The 18,237-nt window shown below is 46.7% G+C and overlaps 1 protein-coding gene across 4 annotated transcripts in view; it reads left to right on the top strand.

The window, feature by feature from the left end:
- The window catches only part of LOC102407618 (schwannomin-interacting protein 1), a 178,243-nt gene that overhangs the window by 21,782 nt on the left and 138,224 nt on the right, over positions 1-18,237 (top strand). For 2 of the 4 annotated variants that reach the window (XM_006072850.3, XM_044945457.1), the window contains one exon: positions 11,081-11,773. In XM_006072850.3, the coding sequence (XP_006072912.1) occupies positions 11,099-11,773 (675 nt within the window). In that variant the 5' untranslated portion in view covers positions 11,081-11,098. Of the gene's footprint in view, positions 1-10,425; positions 10,564-10,656; positions 10,867-11,080; positions 11,774-18,237 lie in introns of those variants that run through there. The other 2 variants (XM_006072851.3, XM_006072849.3) reach the window with 2 other exon arrangements.

Here is an 18,237-nt window from a genome sequence, read left to right as displayed (position 1 = left end):
CATCTACCGTAAAAGTTTGCCAGCCCCTGCTTCCATTCATTATGGTCTCAAACTTTTTTTTCAGAAGTGTGCTGATTCAATCTTTTTGAAAGAAAATTGAAAAGAAAGAATTTTGAAAGAAAATCTTATATTCAAAAATTTTATATTAATAAGCCATTTTGTTGTTGTTCAGTCACTAAGTCGTGTACGACTCTTTACAACTCCATGGATTGCAGCACCCCCAGGCCTCCTGTCCCTCACTATCTCCTGGAGTTTATTTACTCATTATTTATTAATTAGTCAAATTTATTTTTATTTGCTTATTATTTATTTATTAAACAAGCAATTTTTGAAACTATAAAATTATTTATTTTATATGAAGATTCATCACAGAATTTATATAAATAAATTCTCTCATTGGAACAATCATTTTAATGGGATTCTTTAACAAATTTAGAATCATTCATTTTGAATAAAATAAATATGCATAATTTGTTTTCTAGTTTGAAAAAATGTTACAACCTATTCCTTGATGATTGTAAAGAAATTGAAAAATACAAATAGATACAAATGTTAAAAAATCACCTGCAATTTTACCTTCCAGAGTTAACCACCATTAACATTTGGCTACATCTTTTTCTAGGTATATATCCATTTAATTTTTTAAAATGTGGATCACATTGTGTGTATAATAGTATACCCTCCTTTATTCATTTAATGTTATAATTTTCAAAAACATCTTACTTGACTGCATTTATTCCACAGAATGAATATGTCACAATTTATTTACACATCTTCCAATTTTTTGACGTTTAGGTTGAAGCTAATTTTTCACTATTGTATATGCCACAATGAGCATCTTTATGTGTAAATCCAGATCCTCATTTCTGTGTCCTTAGGCTACATTTTTTACAGAGTAACTATTGTCTCCCCTCCCATTCTCTTCCTTGTTTTTCTTACAAACCCCGTTCTTCTTACCTAAGATCTATAAATGATGGAGTTCCTCAGGGCTAAAGACTTCTCTTCTCACTCTCTCTGTTTGTCTCCAATGTCACGTATACCAAACTTTCACATCTATATGCTGCAACTCCCATATTTACATCACCAGCCCCAGATCATTCTTCTAAGTTCCAGTCCTACATATCCAAATACCTTCTTGTGATCTCCATTTGTATGTCTTACACCATCTCAAACAGAAAATGTCCAAAAAGGAGTCAATGTTTTCCTTCTTTATGCTCCCCTACCCAAACACCCTCCTCCTAACTGCCCATTTCAGTAAAGAGACATGACCTTTGCACTAAATTCCCTGTGATAACAACCTGGAAACTGTCAGTGACATCTCTCTCTCTCACTACCTCCATCGATTCAGTCACCAGATCCAGTTGATTCTATCCTGGAAATATATGTTCAGTATTTCTATTTCACCCTATCTCCCCAACTCTCACCTAAGCCACATCCATCTCTTTCCTGGACTGCTATATTTGTTTCCTAATCGGTCTCTCTGCATCCACTCTTGTCCTGCTCTATCCTGTCCCCACGCAATTCTTCACCATGGAGAAAGTGTCAAAAAAAGTCTGTTTTTACAACCCCTAAGTAGCTGTTAGGATAAAGATCTTCATGGCAACCTTTCCTCACCTTTCAACTTCATCTCGCCACTTTCCCTGAACTCTCTTGCTCCAACCAGTGGTTTCCTTTCAGTTACTCAATTGTGGTAAGCGTCTTTCAACCTCAAAACCTTGTCCAAGATGCTCCCTCTGCCTGTTAGATTCTTCTCTCCCTCTTCAGCCTGACCACGCCAGGCCTCCCTGTCCATTCACCATCTCCCGGAGTTCACTCAAACCCACGTCCAAAGAGTCGGTGATGCCATCCAGCCATCTCATCCTCTGTCGTCCCCTTTTCCTCCTGTCCCCAATCCCTCCCAGCATCAGAGTCTTTTCCAATGAGGATAAACCTGCTTTTTGTCCTGAATTTTAATTCAGATGGCTCTGTGCTGTTCAGTAATTTATCAACCTGTGACTTCCTGTTTCCTGCTCCTCCTCCAACACATCCACTACCTCCATGCACTCTCAGTGTCATAGCCAGTGACTCTGGGGGCACTTATTCAGTTCAGTTCAGTTCAGTCACTCAGTCGTGTCTGACTCTTTGCGACCCCATGAATCGTAGCACACCAGGCCTCCCTGTCCATCACCATCTCCCGGAGTTCACTCAAACTCATGTCCATCGAGTCGGTGATGCCATCCAGCCATCTCATCCTCTGTCGTCCCCTTCTCCTCCTGCCCCTCATCCCTCCCAGCATCAGAGTCTTTTCCAATGAGTCAACTCTTCACATGAGGTGGCCAAAGTACTGGAGTTTCAGCTTTAGCATCATTCCTTCCAAAGAAAACCCAGGACTGATCTCCTTTAGAATGGCACTTATTACAAACTGTAATCCAAATTGTTACATTTTTTCCCCTCTGTAATGTCTTTTTCTCTGCAACAGTGAAATTTCATTTTAGGGCAATTAGTATTTATTTCTTTTACCTGTCTATCTCTCAGTGCCTGGCATGTAATGTGTGCTCAATAAACATTTGTTGATTAACAGATCATGGAGTATAACTATTGTAAAGACATTTAAGAGATGTTATCATATAATATCTCAGCCGATTTATAATCCCACTAACCATATATGAGTGTTCCTTCTATCACACCCATCCTGACACTGACACTGTCATTCTAAATAATTTTTACAGGCAAAATTTTGCCTCATTATGATTGAAATTGCCTTTCTTTGATTACTAGTGAAGTTGAACATTTTTCATAAATTGGTAGCCTCTCATATACTTTCTGTAATTTTAAAATTCATGTCATAATGCTTTTACTGAACCATTTTTGTTGCACTATTTTGGAGATTTATTTAGATTAATAACCTATAAAGCAGTGCTGCCCAACCTGCTTAACTTCGTTTGAAGGTCTGGACAGATCTGGGAAATACTGCTCCACAAAGTTTATGTTTAGTCATTGATGATTCCCCCTTAACTGGGATGATCATGTAATTTATCATGGAAACTGGGGCACTATTGCGAGTAAGGGAGGGTGCCATTAATAATTATGTGAAGACAGCAGGTATAAAGCAGGACTGTCCTGTACAAGCTAAGATATATGGCCTCTTTAACTCATTTCATATGGACTTAGAATTCTCAGGATGTAGGTCTCAGAGCAGAGGTCCAAATGGTGATCCAGGGATAAACCGAGGATGTATGCTCTGCTTAGCTGTTCAGTCATGTCCGACTCTTTGTGACCCCATGGACTGTGACTGGCCAGGCTCCTCTGTCCATGGGGATTCTTTAAGCAAGCATACTGGAGTGGGTTGCCATGCCTTCCAGGGGATCGTCCCAACCCAGGGATTGAACCCAGGTCTCCTGCATTGCAGGTGCATTCCTTACCCACTGAGCTACCAGGGAAGCCCAAACTGAGGATCAGTTTAGTTCAGTTCAGTCGTTCAGTTGTGTCCGACTCTTTGCAACCCCATGAATGGCAGCAAGCCAGGCCTCCCTGTCCATCACCAACTCCCAGAATTCATCCAAACCCACGTCCATCGAGTCAGTGATGCCATCCAGCCATCTCATCCTCTGTCGTCCCCTTTTCCTCCTGCCCCCAATCCCTCCCAGCATCAAAGTCTTTTCTAATGAGGATAAACCTGCTTTTTGTCCTGAATTTTAATTCAGATGGCTCTGTGCTGTTCAGTGATTTAGCGGCTCAGCCTGTGACTTCCTGTTGCCCCTGCTGCCAGCCTCACTCATTTGCCTCACCTGCCTGACCCTTGGAGGCATCTGATGATTTCATACAGTTCTCCTTTCATGATGAGGCCAGTGGCCCCAAGAGCTGCAGGGACCACCTTGCCCCTAAATGTAGAGTTGGGCAGAGGCAGAGGCAGAGGCAGAGGCAGAGTCAAGTCTCTTGGAAGAGTTCTCTCCTGTCCCACCTCACCACCTCCTTCCACTTTCCAATGCATTCTTCTTGCTCACATTACACCGACAATGCCAGTAGCCACTTTCAAATTTTAGAATGCTTCCAACGTTATGTCAAGAAGTGACCAGAAGTTTTTACTTCCATATATATATATATACACATATATATATATACATATATATATGCATATTTGGCTGTGTTGAGTCTTTATTGCCATGTGGGGGATTTCTCTAGTTGCAGTGATTGGGGGCTACTCTCTAGTTGGGGTATGAGGGCTTCTCATTGTGATGGCTTCTCTTGTTGCAGAGCACGGGCTCTAGGGCATGCAGGCTTCAGTAGCTGCAGCACATGGGCTCAGTAGTTGAGGTCCCCGGGCTCCAGAGCATAGGCTCATTAGTTGTGGCACACAGGCTTCCTTGCTCTGTGGCATGTAGGATCTTCCCAGACCAGGAATAGAATCCATGTCTTCTGCTTTGGCAGGCAGATTCTTTACCACTGAGCCACCAGGGAAGCCTAAGGTATACACTTTCTCCGCACTTCATCCTGTATCAAGTGATGGGCAAGTGGGCTTCAGTGCCCATCACTTGTAATGCTTCCCTCCACTCAGGCAGTGTGTCTACAAAATTTCCCAGCTTTTCCTAAACATCCTTTTATGTAATGTATACTCTTCAGTGGACTTCCCAGGTGGCAGGAGACTTAGAGATGTGGGCTCTATCGTGGGTCAGGAAGATCCCCTAGGGTAGGGCATGGCAACCAACTCCAGTATTCTTGCCTGGAGAATCCCATGGACAGAGGAGCCTTGCAGGCTGCAGTCTACAGAGTCCACAAAGAATTGGACAGGATTGAAGCAACTTAGCACGTACGCATACCCTTCAATAAAGTTCAAAAAAGAAATTCAGAGTTGCTGACAGACTTGCATTTTCAAGAAGTGCTAGGAACTTATGGAAAGTAGAACCTGATGACAGAAAACGTCTGGGGAAAGAAAGACTGGAGGCTTTCGACAAGTTGAATTTGTGTTCGTGCCATCCAGTCTGTGGTATGACTTGATTAGGAAAAGAACAGCAGCCTTCCTCTTCTAGTCATGTCAACAGAGAAGAAATTTCCTACCAGTGGAATTCCCACCAGAGCCTATGTGTACTGTTGTATACTGAACAACTCCAGAGGGCATCATTGACACTGTCATCTATGCAAAGGGAACCAAATGGCCCCTCCTGGTGGGCACCTGGGGTGGGGTTCACAAGCCTCCTGGCACTGTTCAGGGCACAGTCTGTGTGGCCATATGCTGAGGTCCTGACTGACACATTCTATGTCAGTTTTCTCTGATAAAGATGCTGTCCTTTTGCCACAGTTAGACTTGCTTTCTTCGCCAGTGCTTACAGATCTTTCAGGGTAATCTTCATCTCAAACACGCATTCACCTAGTTTCTGTGAGTGCTGTAGTATTTGTTAAGCCAAGTGTCCTGGTTTCAGGTTTAGAAAATAGGTCATTGGAGCTATCTTTGATGAGCTGAGTTTTGCCTAGATTTTGCTATTTCATTTTTACTGAGGAAAGCACAGGAAATAAATGCAATGTCATGGTTTGCTAGAGAATCAAAATATTTCAGATAATTTTTTTTAAGTTGTGTTTTTTTCATTAAAGCATAGCTCTATAAGTGGAAGAAAAAAATTATTTTAGGTGTGTATAGGAACCATCTCCAAAATAGCTTCACGTACAGACTAATAAGTTAAATCAATTCATTTGCCCTACAGAAATAAAAGAGACACACCATGTATTCAACCTACCTAAGGGAGATAGACCTTGTTTTTGAACTGCTGGAGGAACCAACTTTGTACCTCCCAAGAAGGAAAGTGATAAAATGATGCAGAGACATTTCTAAAAGGTCCTTAAGCTAGAAGAAGCCTTTTAGTGCATTCACTTAATCATTCAGTCAGTTAATTCTTACTATTTGCTTAACACTGGGAGCAGGCAATCCAGCTCCTTCATGAGGAAGCTGAGGTCACAAAAGTGGTTAGAGACACTGCAGGAAAGAAAGCCCAGATGTTCTATACCCAGGACACTCCGCCCCACAGTGCTGTTAAATATTCCCATATAGTCACACTCAGGTGATGAAACAGGAGAGCATCTGTGTACTGCATGTGACTTGCATGTAATTCATGTAATAAAGATAAAATACAAACCCCTTTGCTAGCCATATCTTTATTACTCTAAATGCTACAACTTAGAGAAGGTTCAGCATTAGGGCTAATAACTTCAGAATTAGTTTGGAAATTTTGCAAATAAATCTTTTCCCTACCTATTCTTATTCCTTATGATTTAAATATTTCAGTTGTGTCTTTTCACAAATGTTGCCTTTACAGATTAAAATCCTATAAATAGCACTGATCTCTAAGGAAGGTGATCTCATCCAGACCCTTTGAGTATTATTCCAGTTTCCTATCCATGTCAAAATGAAGACCTCAATCTCAGGTGGCTGCCTTCTTAAAGGAGTTCATAATAATGTGAAATTCATTTTCTGAGATGTCTAGACTCTTCCTTTTAGACAATGAAGTGCCCCGACTTGCTGATTACTGATGAACTTGTTGACAGTTGAGGACGTTGACTGGAGCACGTATGTGCAGAGGGGAACAGCTGCTCTTGCCAGCTGCCTTGTCCTCTGTATAGATATAAACACTGCGCAAGGAGCCTCTGCAGGTCAGGAGACAGAGAACTCACTGAGGTGGCTGTAAGGAATTAGTTTGGCTTAGTCAATTCATCTATATGCATCTGGACCAAGGGATGCTGAGCTCTTAGCTCTGTGACTAAGGGAGAGGATTCTGAAGCCCAGCTACCTGGAATCAATATCTGGCTCTGCCACCCAGCTTTCTAGCTTTTGGCATTAGTTGCTTAACCTGTCTTCAGCTTCCTTACCTATAGATAGAGATACTAGGTGTTGTATTTTTTTAATAGGGTTTTTGAGGATTAAATGTAACTATTAATAATTCCAGCAGCAAATATCAATCGAGTTCCTATTCCATTCCAATTACCAGGAACAAGATAGAAATAGCCCCTCCCTATATAGAATTTAGAGTCTTTTTTTCACACCCAATCTCTGATCCATTCGAGGGTTGTAAAGTCAATGGTGAAATGTGACTACATTTTGTTTTAAATGGATTAGGATAGGATTTTACAAACTAAGAGTTTTAGGAAACTTTTTAATATTTTTATATGTATGTATGGCGTGGGTCTTGATCTAAAATGGATTTTTTTAGTCTAGCAAAGATGATCAGCAATTAAACAGCAACTTGAGTATAGCTTATGTGATAAGTGAAGTGTCATGGGAACATGGTAAAGTCATATGATCCCTTTCTGATGGGTACACAGAATCAGAGAAACCTTCCAGGAAGAAGTGACATTGAAGCTGAGACTTAAAGGATGAGTAGAAATTAACCAAAAGAAGTTGGGGGAGGTTGGACAGAAAGCAGTTCCTTTAAGAGCAGTAAGGAGCCCTGGTTAATGAATCCAGGAGAAAGCTGCTCAGATTTGCATGGTGTGTGTGTATGGGGGAGGGGTGGGTGGAGGTGGTAGTGGCATCTTCATTGTGACACATGGGCTTAGTTGCCACATGGCACGTATGCTCTTAGTTCCCCTGAGCAGGGGTCAAACCTGAGTCCCTTGCATTGGAAGGCAGATTCATAACCACTGGGCCACCAGGAAAATCCCTCAGATTTGCATTTTAGAAAAGCACTCTGGCTGCTTACACAGAATGGGCAGAGTTAGTAGGGAGACTGTTTAGTAATTTCAGGACACAGTGGTCTAGACTAGGGTGGGAGCAGTGGGCACTGAGAGGGACAGAACCCTGGTGATTGATAGGGCTGAAAGCGCTGGTCTGGGATGACACCCAGGTGACTCACATGTGTGACATCTAATTTACAGAGGCTGCAGGGATAAATCTAAGTCTGTTAAGCCCCAAGCCCCTGACTTGAGGAACTGTTCCTGTAAACAGGAAGACGGGGCTTTTCCATCATTTTGCAAATCATTTCTTCATCCCATTGGACATATCTGTAGACTATTGCTGGGCCTAGCAGTTGGCAGGGTTTCATGTTCCAAAGTGGGACGGCTCTTGGCAGGAGATGGAAAGCTGGAAGCAGGATGCAAACTGGGCGAGCTAGGCACCTTGTATGAAGAGAAAAGAGAAAAAAAAGGCATGGTACTTTCCCATCTGATCCAGAATATCTGGTCAGAAAATAATTTAAAAGGACAGATAATTCAAAGATGTTTCTATTTGGCTTTGAAATGCCGTGCATTTTTGGCAGGGATCTATCTTGCCAAATGTTTTGCTAAGGCGTCATTTTACATTCCCTGAACACAGACCATCTGGGCAGCAGGGGGCTAAGCCTGAACCCAGGAGGGAGTCTGAGGGGCTGGCTGAGGGGGTCCTGATGCTTGAAAATTGGCCGGAGACCACAGCTGTCCTTTATCGCCCCAGTTGATCAACATTTGTCCGTCTACCTGTGTCCTGCCACAGAGCACGAGCTTTTTCTGACCTAAGCCTTCACACGGTGACTTGAAAAGTAGCTCCCTAGTTTTCAGCACATAGTGTGTTCTACTCCTATCTCTGGACACTCACAGGGCCACCTCTATTCCACAGGGGGCAGCCCACTGACCCAGGGCTCCGCAACAACCTCAAAATCAAACCATATTTGGAGCAGGAGGCAGGCTGTTTACAGATGTTACCATAAAAGACATTTTAAGTTATATTCCGTCCTATTTTACAGAAGAGCTGTAAACGGGACAGACCAGAAGGCCCCTTTCCTGTTATTCATAAATAAGATAGCTGCTTCCAGACAAGTGAAAAGATTAGCTTATCTTCCCTGGCTCAAGCCTACCTAAGAGAGGAAAAGAGTCTCATTTCACAGAAATCACTTAAACAAAGGGTCTCTCCCGTTTAGGACTTAGAAGAAATGTCAGGGTGGCAGCCACTCCCTACTAAAGAATTCCAAGCATTCCCCCTTTTCTCAATCTGGAGGGTGCCAAGCCAGGGTAGTGGCTTGGTCCAGACTAGAATTCACAGGGAATAATTAGTAACAGGCCCAAATCTGGAAGTTCAAGGAAACTGGTTTTCCCCAATCTGTAGTAAAATTAAGCACTTATATTTTTCTTCTTGTTCTTCATTTTCTTAAAAAATTTTTTTCCTGCTTTATTGAAGTACAAATGACATATAAAATTATTAGATGTTTTAAGTGTCCACCATGGTGATTTCATATCTATAAATTAAATATATATATATGGGACCCTATATATATATATGGGACCCCCCCACCCCTGCACCTAGTTACATCCATCACCTCGTGTATCTTTTTTCTTTCTTTTTTTTTTGGCCTGTGGAAGAACACTTACGTTCCAAGTACTGTTTTTCATAATCGGAAAAGAGGGCATTTCCTTCTTCCCCAGAGTTGGCTAACAGTTTCTTCACAGAAAACTCTCAATCCTTAAAAGATGCTCTGTGACCCAACTCCTTTCTCCAAGTGTCCATTCTTTCATTTCATAGAACCTTGCTCCTAAAGAGTATGAGCTAACGAACTAACGCCGATGTAGTGTTTTGAAAAACCCAGCAAAGGTTTCTTTGATTCGGTTTTCCGAAAAACTGAAGGAAGCCAAGCCACACGGCATGTGACCTGACACCCACCTCTTCCCCTCCTTTAATGTCTCCTAGATTGGAGGTGGCCAAGGGGGACTTCGGAGGCATGCCCAAACCTTTAGAACAGATTCCCCACCTCCATGCCAGATACTAGTCCCATCTGCACTTCTCTGTTCCTCATACACACACCTCTCATAGGTCATTCTCAGCGAGCTGCCAGGAAGGGAAAGAAAACGTGTGCTAAAGCAACAGGTTCCACCCACAGCCTGAACTTGGAAGGGGAGGCTGGAGCCAGGCGACAGGAGCTGGGCGGTGGAGGGAGAGGAAGCGGCGAGGAGGAAGGTGGAAGGGAAATGATGGTGCATGACCACGGAGCACACGTCACTCGGGCTCCCACATGGGCTTGTGTATGTGCGCGTGTAGGGGGAGGGAGGTCCTGCAAGGGGTCACCCGGGGACTTCCGCGTGGGTTTAGGAGGCAGGGGCCTTCGCTTTGGGGTGCCGGGAGGTTTAGGCGGGGTAATGAACCCCGCAGAGAGGGCTTGAGGCGCGCGCAAGAAATATGAATGTGTTTGGGGGTTAAAATTCACCACTCTCCCCTGGGAGCCGGCCCTGCTAAGTGGCCATGTCTGCGTCCCTAAAGCCCCCGAGTCCCCTTCCCTTGGGCCTTTTCCCGGCCCCTCCAACCTCGTCCCCGCCCGGCCTCCCGCCCCAGCCTGTAGCCGAGAAAGCCGGGAGAGCGGACTCCGCCGCGCCCGGCAGCCTCTGGGCATGCTCGGTGGCGGGACCCGCTCCGCGCCGGCAGGGCGCGTCCTCCTTCCCCCAGGGCGGCGGCGGCGCCTGCAGCCACGGCCGCCGCGCCCCGGCCCCGCACACCTTTGGGGGCGGCGGGAGCCACCCTGCCCAGTGGGAGCCGAGAGCGCCCCCCACCCGGAGCCTTCCAGCGAGCAGAGGCGGGGCTGGCTCAAGGGGTGCGGAGGCGGGAGTGAGACCTCCGAGCTGCCTGCGGTTCCTTAGAAAGTAAAGCTCAGCTCTCTAGCGGAGCCGGCCTCCGGGCCGCCGGCGGGGGCGGGGCGGGGCCGGGTAGGGGGTGGTCTCCGCGCCTCGCGCGAGGTGCGAATTTAGTAGCTTCCCACCCTCTTCTTGGTCCCCGCCCCCAGGGAATTAGAATTCTCTGGGAAAGTGGTTCTCGGAGAATCCCTGGAGCGGGGTGCGGGGGCGCACCCGGCACAAAATGGTTAAAAAAGTCCACGCGCGCCTAGGGGCCCCTGTTATGAAAAGTCTGCGCGCCAGCGCCTGGGCACCCCGTTTGCTGATTTGAGGGTCAGTTGCCCGGAGGAAATCCGCTCGTCGCAGGGGAAGGGATGCGATGAGGGAAGCCTCTAGCTGGTGCCGGCTCCCACCCCGACGCCTTCTCGGGGGCGCACCTCCAGCCTGGCGGGCGCGGGGCACTACTGGGCCGGGGCGTTCGCGGCGGGCGGCGGGCGGCCGGAGCAGGCTCGGCCAGCGGCTCACTCTCTCTGCCTCCTCCCCCCAGGATTACCGAGAGGATGGGATGGATCTAGGCAGTGACGCCGGCAGCAGCAGCAGCAACAGCAGCCGCGCCAGTTCGCAGTCCAACTCCACCAAAGTGACCCCTTGCTCCGAGTGCAAATCCTCGTCGTCGCCGGGGGGCAGCCTGGACTTGGTGTCTGCCCTGGAGGACTATGAGGAGCCCTTCCCGGTCTACCAGAAGAAGGTGATTGATGAGTGGGCGCCGGAGGAGGACGGAGAAGAGAAGGAAGAGGAGGACGGGCGCCACGAGCGAGGGTACAGGGATGACCGCTGTCCGGCCCGGGAGCCGGGGGACGTGAGCGCCGGGACCCGCAGCGGCGGGGGCAGGAGCTCCACCACCGCCATGCCGCCCCCGGTGCCCAACGGCAACCTCCACCCGCAAGAGCCCCAGGACCTCAGGCACAATGGCAACGTGGTGGTGGCCGGCCGGCCGAGCGGCTCCCGGGCCCCGCGCCGGGCGGTCCAGAAGCCCCAGCCGGCAGGGGGCCGGCGCGGCGGCCGGGGCCCGGCGGCCAGGGGCCTCTGCCTTCAGCCCACGGACAGCGGGACGTGCGTCCCTGAGGAGCCCCCGGTTCCCCCTATGGACTGGGAGGCGCTGGAGAAGCATCTGGCCGGGTTGCAGTTTCGGGAGCAGGAGGTGCGGAACCAAGGCCAGGCGAGGACCAACTCCACCTCCGTAAGTTGGCCGGGGTGCGTGCTCACGCGCGCACACACGTACCCACCCCGCGCACGGCCCGCACGCTCCCTCCCCGCGCTCGCGCCAGCCGCCGGCCCCATTCATTCTGCCGCGAGGGTGGGGGCCGGGCCGGTGAGGCTGCCTTCTGCTTCCCGAGGGTATGGTTGCTCAGTCTCTGAGCTGTCTGGGATTGCAGGATGGGCGGAGAGGAGGGAGGGGCAGACAGAGGGCAACGGAAAGTCGGGTTAGTGGAACTGGCGACTCATTTTAATGGAATTACTTATGGAGACGAGACTGTGAGTCACTTGCCTGAAAATAAATCCGGGGAGATTTTGGCAACGAAGCCGGTACCCTGCGGGTGATATTTCAAGTCGTAATACTTGTGGTTTTGTCAAGCGTGGTGGGTCTCCCTTCTCTGCCACTGATGTCTCGCCCATATATAGGCTGTCCCTGCACAGAAGCATGCATTCGCCTGCCCACACCTCCGGTGAGGCAGCACGCGTTGTTTGTTCCCTCTTGACGTGTGTGCGGATGCTCTGGAATTGGAATGGGTTTACCACCCTACTCAGACTTTTTCCCTTTCTGAAACCCGACTTATTGTTGACCTGCTAGGATAAGGGAGTGGTTTTTTCCTCTGTCGGCTGACTCACCCCACTGTCCGGTGAATCCCTCCTAGTTTTGATAAGGAGCCACTTGCAGTTCCTTACCAGAGGCCTGTGCCTCAGTTCAGGAAACCCAGAGAGGAAAGGGTACTGGAGTGGAAAAGAGGGAGGGAAGCGGGGCTGCATCTATAATAAGAAGCTCTGGCAGGTTCACACTTGTCTCAACAAATCTTTTTGCCCCCGAGAGGAGAGCAAATAAATGACTTAAAAGAACAGCATTTTGAGAGTAGCTCCTCTATTTATCACTGTTTTGGGAGAAAGCAACAGTTGTAATTTGAAATCATTAATGACGATCGTACGTGGGGTTGAAGGGTACACAGTTTAAATGAGAGTCTCTCTGTGTGTGGCAGCTGTGCGGCAGTGTGGGAGAATGCTTGCTTGGAGGTGTAATTTTTGGCTTCCTGGCCCCAGGGCTACTGGAAATTGGGTGCGTGCACTTCTGACTTCAGGGGTTAGGACAGTAACTGTGTTTCACAGAGAAATTGGCATGGTTTCTATGAGAGAGAGCCCTTGGCTGACAGAGCCTATTGGTTAGTGTCCCTTGAGAAAATACCTATTAAATTAACACACTCGTTTTAATCCCAGCTGTTTACCATGGCCACTAGCAGACACGGAATCTTTCCATTACAGCCAGTACTTGCTCTTGTATCTTGCAATTCAAAACATCCTTCTCCCACTTAGTGCTGAGAAAAAATATCTGATTAAGCTCCCTGGACTTAAACAGTGACTTGAAGATAAATAAGTTTCCTTTACTATGGCCTGACATTTTTACATTCCAGGAAAATGTAATCATTGGGTTATGCATGCAAAGTTAGGGTTTAATGATGACAATGAGCTCCATTATTCAGAATGTTCTTGAGCACTCTTGTTGTTGTTGGTCAGTTACTAAGTCGTGTCTGACTCTGGGACCCCATGGACTGCAGCATGCCAGGCTTCCCTGTCCTTCACTATCTCCTAGAATTTGCTTAAACTCATGTCCATCGAGTCGGTGATGCCATTCAACCATCTCATCCTCTGTCGCCTCCTTCTTCTCCTGCCCTCAATCTTTCCCAGCCTCAGGATCTTTTCCAATGAGTTAGCTCTTTGCATCAGATGGCCAAAGTATTAGAGCTTCAGCTTCAACACCAGTCCTTCCAGTGAATATTCAGGGTTGATTTCCTGTAGGATTGACTGGTTTGATCTCCTTGCAGTCCAAGGGACTCTTCATGACTTCTGTGCTAAATTCAAAGTTTGATTCCCAGGACTGCAGTGACACATCTGTCCACATAGGCCTGGAATTATGATGAGCAAGGTAGGGATACAGATTGACTTCCTTCTCGGAACTTAAAATCTAATGGCTCACCTAATAGACCTGCTTCTGCCAACACACACACACACACACACACACACACACACACACTCCTTTCTAGCTATTGTGGAGACTGAATCTTTCCTTCTTGGGCTATCTTTGAAACCTGAGGTGTCTTGTCTTCTCACCTAGTAAACAGTTTTCTTGTGTGGGTTCCTCCTCCTTCCCTCCCTGACCCTCCTGAAGATGTCCCCTCTGGGCATTTCTTTCACAGAAATTTGGGTTCCATTGCTCTAAAGCAAGTATGTGTACAGGAAAAACGGGAGGGGGAAATGGCCTTTGAGGTTGTTGAATATTGCATTTTTCCATAGTTTGGAAAAATTTGAACAAAACTACTAGTTATTATTGGGTTAGAATAGTGATTATCAAACTGTAAGTTCTCCATGAAATTACCTTATCACTTTTAAAAAAAATAAAATTAAATATAATGTATTACAGTGACTGATTTTTTAAAAAGCTGTATTTCAGTTGTATGTAGACACTGGGTTACAGTGTAGGATTTCTTTTGCACTGTGGCTCACTGTCATAAAAGTATGGAAAACACTGATTAAAATCCTGTTTACTCCTGCCTGGAAAAAGTATGAGAATTTATAACCCTGGGGACAGAAGCTTGAGAGTCACAAAGGAGTTGGTGTGGAAGAAGTCTGTCTTGAAGGAACTGCTCAAATCAAGTGCTAGTTTTTGCACCTCCTTAAAAAGTTGGGTGTGGGTTTGACAGAAAACAACAAAATTCTGTAAAGCAATTATCCTTCAATGAAAAATAAATAAATAAAAAGTTGTGTGCAGGTTTCCCTGGTGGCTCTGGTGAAGAATCTGCCTGCCAATGCAGGAGACACGGGTTCAACACGGGTTCAATCCCTGGTCCAGGAAGATCCCACATGCTCCGGAGCAACTGAGCCCAAACACCATAACTGTTGAGCCTGTGCACTAGAGCCTGGGAACCTCAGTTACTGAGCCCATGTGCTGCAACTGCTGAAGTCCGTGTACCCCAGAGCCTGTGCTTTGCAACAAGAGAAGCCACTGCAAGTGGTAAAGAACCTACCTGCCAATGCAAGAGATGTAAAGATGAGAGTTCAGTCCCTGGGTCGGGAAGATCCTCTGAAGGAGGGCATGGCAACCTATTCCAGTATTCATGCCTGGAAAATCCCATAGACAGAGGAGCCTGGTGGGCTGTGTCCACGGGGTTGCAAAGAGTGGGACACTACTGGAGCGACTTAGCACACACGCACGGCAATGAGAGGCCCGCACACTGCAGCTGGAGAGTAGCCCCTGCTCTGCACAACTGGAGAGAAGCCCGTGCAGCAGCGGAGACCCAGCACAGCCATGAATAAATAAATCATTTTTAAAAAGGGCTGTGGGCAAATATATTTAAGTGAAGTTAACACATAGTACTGAAAGGAAGGGTATAAAATGAAAAAGAAGGGCACCTCTTTTTCACTTGTGAGGAGACCCAAATAAGCTATTCCCACCTCACGACTTTTGCCTGTGCTGTTAGCTCTGTGGAATTGAGTGACTGGTTCCTTGTCATCATCCCAGACTGTACTCAACTCACTTCCTCAGATAGGCTGTCCTAAGCCCCCTCCCAAGTACAGAGTAAGCCACTCCACCCTCTACCCAGGCACTCTTTGTGTATTTTCTTAGTGCTTGTCACTGCCTGACATGATCTTATTCAGTTCTTCATTTTTGGTCTTTTTAGAATTGAATTGGAGTGCAGTGGGCTAGCCTGCATTGTTTTATTGCTGTAACCTAGTATCTGTGATAGTTCTTGAATATTGAATGAATGAATGGTTTATAAGACTCACATGCCCCAGACCTAAAAACCAGTCCCCTTATTGTACCATTGAGAAAATTGAGCCCCAGAGAGGTTAAGTGATTTGCAGAAGACCCCAGTAAGAAAATCATGAAAGGGATTTTGTTCTTTCTTCTGTTGCTAGATTGGGTTTTTTTCCTTTCGATGCTTAAAATTAATTGAAATAACAGGAAAGAGCTTCTACCTTCCTGAAATAACTTAAAGGGTTTCCTAATGGCAGGTCCTCTCTTGTGTTTCCTCAGTGTTAAGGACAACTAAAGTAGGAGATCATCAAAATCCCATGACTTTATGAGTCTCTTCTCACAGACAGGCTTTGGTTTGGTTTGGTTTGAATGGAATAATATTGAATTCTGTCCATCAAAGCAGTGACAGCCTCCTCACCCTTGTTCATGCCTCTTTCTTCCTCTCACCTACAGTGACAGGCTCAAAACGAAGGACTGAGATTGCAAAGATGTGTTGACAATCAGCTGTCTCTAATCTAGGGAAGATTTAGAGGCAAATTTAAAAATACAGTGTTGGGTAGGATGAAAAACCTAGGGCTGACCTTAACTTTGTGACAGTTTCAAGTAGCTAATCTCTTGCTGCCAGTGGAGGTGGAGGAGCGTGGATGCTCCTGGGAACTGTCTTTGGTGCCAGAGCAGGAGGGGCCTGGGGAGTCTTGAAGGAGCCTCTGGTGACCTGACTTGCTGCTGTCTTCTCTGGGCTGCTCCAGCACAAACCTGCATGGCTTCAGATGGCCCAGCCCCTCACCTTGATGTCAGAGCCTTGAGGGCAGCGAGGTCACTTTACTCCACTGCCTTATCCCCAGTAGCTCCCATGGGTCCCAAAGATGCCTGGCACTATGGAGGCGCTGGGTAGGGGGTGAGGTTCCATCCAACAACCAGAACTACTCCCCGAAGTCCTCCCTTCAGTTGGCCAGACCTTGCCCCCATCCCATGTCCCTGTGTTTCTCACGGTCCCGCCCTGCACCTGCAGGTGTGTGAAGGCTCCTGGTAAACTCAAGGGCCGCACACAACCCAGAACTAGAGTACCAAGTTATGTGACTCCTGCCCCCATATGTTCACTTGCTGTGCTGTGCTGTGCTTAATCACTCTGCTGCTGCTGCTGCTGCTAAGTCACTTCAGTCGTGTCCGACTCTGTGCGACCCCACAGACGGCAGCCCACCAGACTCCGCCGTCCCTGGGATTCTCCAGGCAAGAACACTGGAGTGGGTTGCCATTTCCTTCTCCAATGCATGGAAGTGAAAAGTGAAAGTGAGGTCGCTCAGTCGTGGCCGACTCTTAGCGACCCCATGGACTGCAGCCCACCAGGCTCCTCCATCCATGGGATTTTCCAGGCAAGAGTACTGGAGTAGGGTGCCATTGCCTTGTCTGGCCTAATTGTTCAGTCACGTTCAATTTTTTGGGACCCTATGGATTGTAGCCCACCAGGCTCTGTCCATGGGGATTCTCCAGGCGAGAATACGGGAAAGGGTTGCCATGCCATCCTCCAGGGGCTCTTCCCAACTCAGGGATTGAACCCAGGTTTCCCACATCGCAGGCAGATTCTTTACCATCTGAGCCACCGGCAAAGCCCATTGTCTTCCTGCCTACTCTTTGGGAACTGGTATGGATAACTCTTAGGGAAACCTGAACTTCTCTTCCTGTTTCCCGCTTCTGAACACAGTCCCAAGTGGTTGGCTTTCCCTTCCTCCTGCTTCTCCAGGACCTTAGTTTGTCACAGTCATTCTCCTGTCTTCCCATCACCCCAAGTGGAGTTGGGGTGCCCACTGCCTCAGCCTACTCCTCTTCCTAAATGGAGTATAACTTCACCCCTTTTTCTCAATGGTCTTTCTGTGAAATTGTCTCAGGCTTTGTGATCCCTCACGTTGAGCCTGTTCTACCTCTTCTCCCTTTGACTTCTCCTTTTGATTTTTTTATTAAAAAATAACAAAACTCCACTGAGGCAGAATTGACGTACAATTAACTGTACATTTAAAGTATGCAGTCTGATGAGTTGTGACTTATGTGTACGTACACCTGTGATACCATGGCTAAAGTCGAGGTAATGAACCTATCTTTCACTCCCCAAAGTAAACGCATGCTGCTTTGTAATCCCCCCATTCTGTCCCTTGGCAACCGCTGATTTCACTTCTATCACTATGAGTTAGCTTGCATTTTCTAAAACTAATGTAAAAGGAATTATATAATATGCACTCATCTTTTTGTCTGACATGTTTCAGTCAACATATAATTATTTTGTGCTTTGATTCCTTTTGATTGCTGAGTTCCATTTTATGGATATACTCTATTGCCCAGTTGAGGGACCTTTGGGTTGTTTCTATTTATTTGTTTTTATCTATTACAAATAAAAGTGTTATGAATATTCACATACAAGTCTTTCCATGGACATATTCTTTTACTTCTCTTTGGAAAATACCTAAGGGTGGAATGACTGGATCGTATGAGAGGTGTGTGTTTAACTGTTTGAGAAGTTGCCTGTTTTCTAAAAAAGTTGCCCAATTTGATGTTGGCTTCCTCTCCCACCAGTTGCTGTATTCCTCCTGTGTTCTTGGGGACTGGCGGGACATCTCTCTTCAAGTGATTGGGGTAACTGCTGCCCTCTGCCTTAAGAGAAAGCCCCAGCAAAATACCAGGATCACATC

Source organism: Bubalus bubalis, chromosome 1 (genome assembly GCF_019923935.1).
Source record: "Bubalus bubalis isolate 160015118507 breed Murrah chromosome 1, NDDB_SH_1, whole genome shotgun sequence".
In the NCBI taxonomy this organism is placed as follows: Eukaryota; Metazoa; Chordata; class Mammalia; order Artiodactyla; family Bovidae; genus Bubalus; species Bubalus bubalis.
Note: the sequence above shows the minus strand (reverse complement) of the source record. Positions and strands in the feature narration are given on the sequence as shown.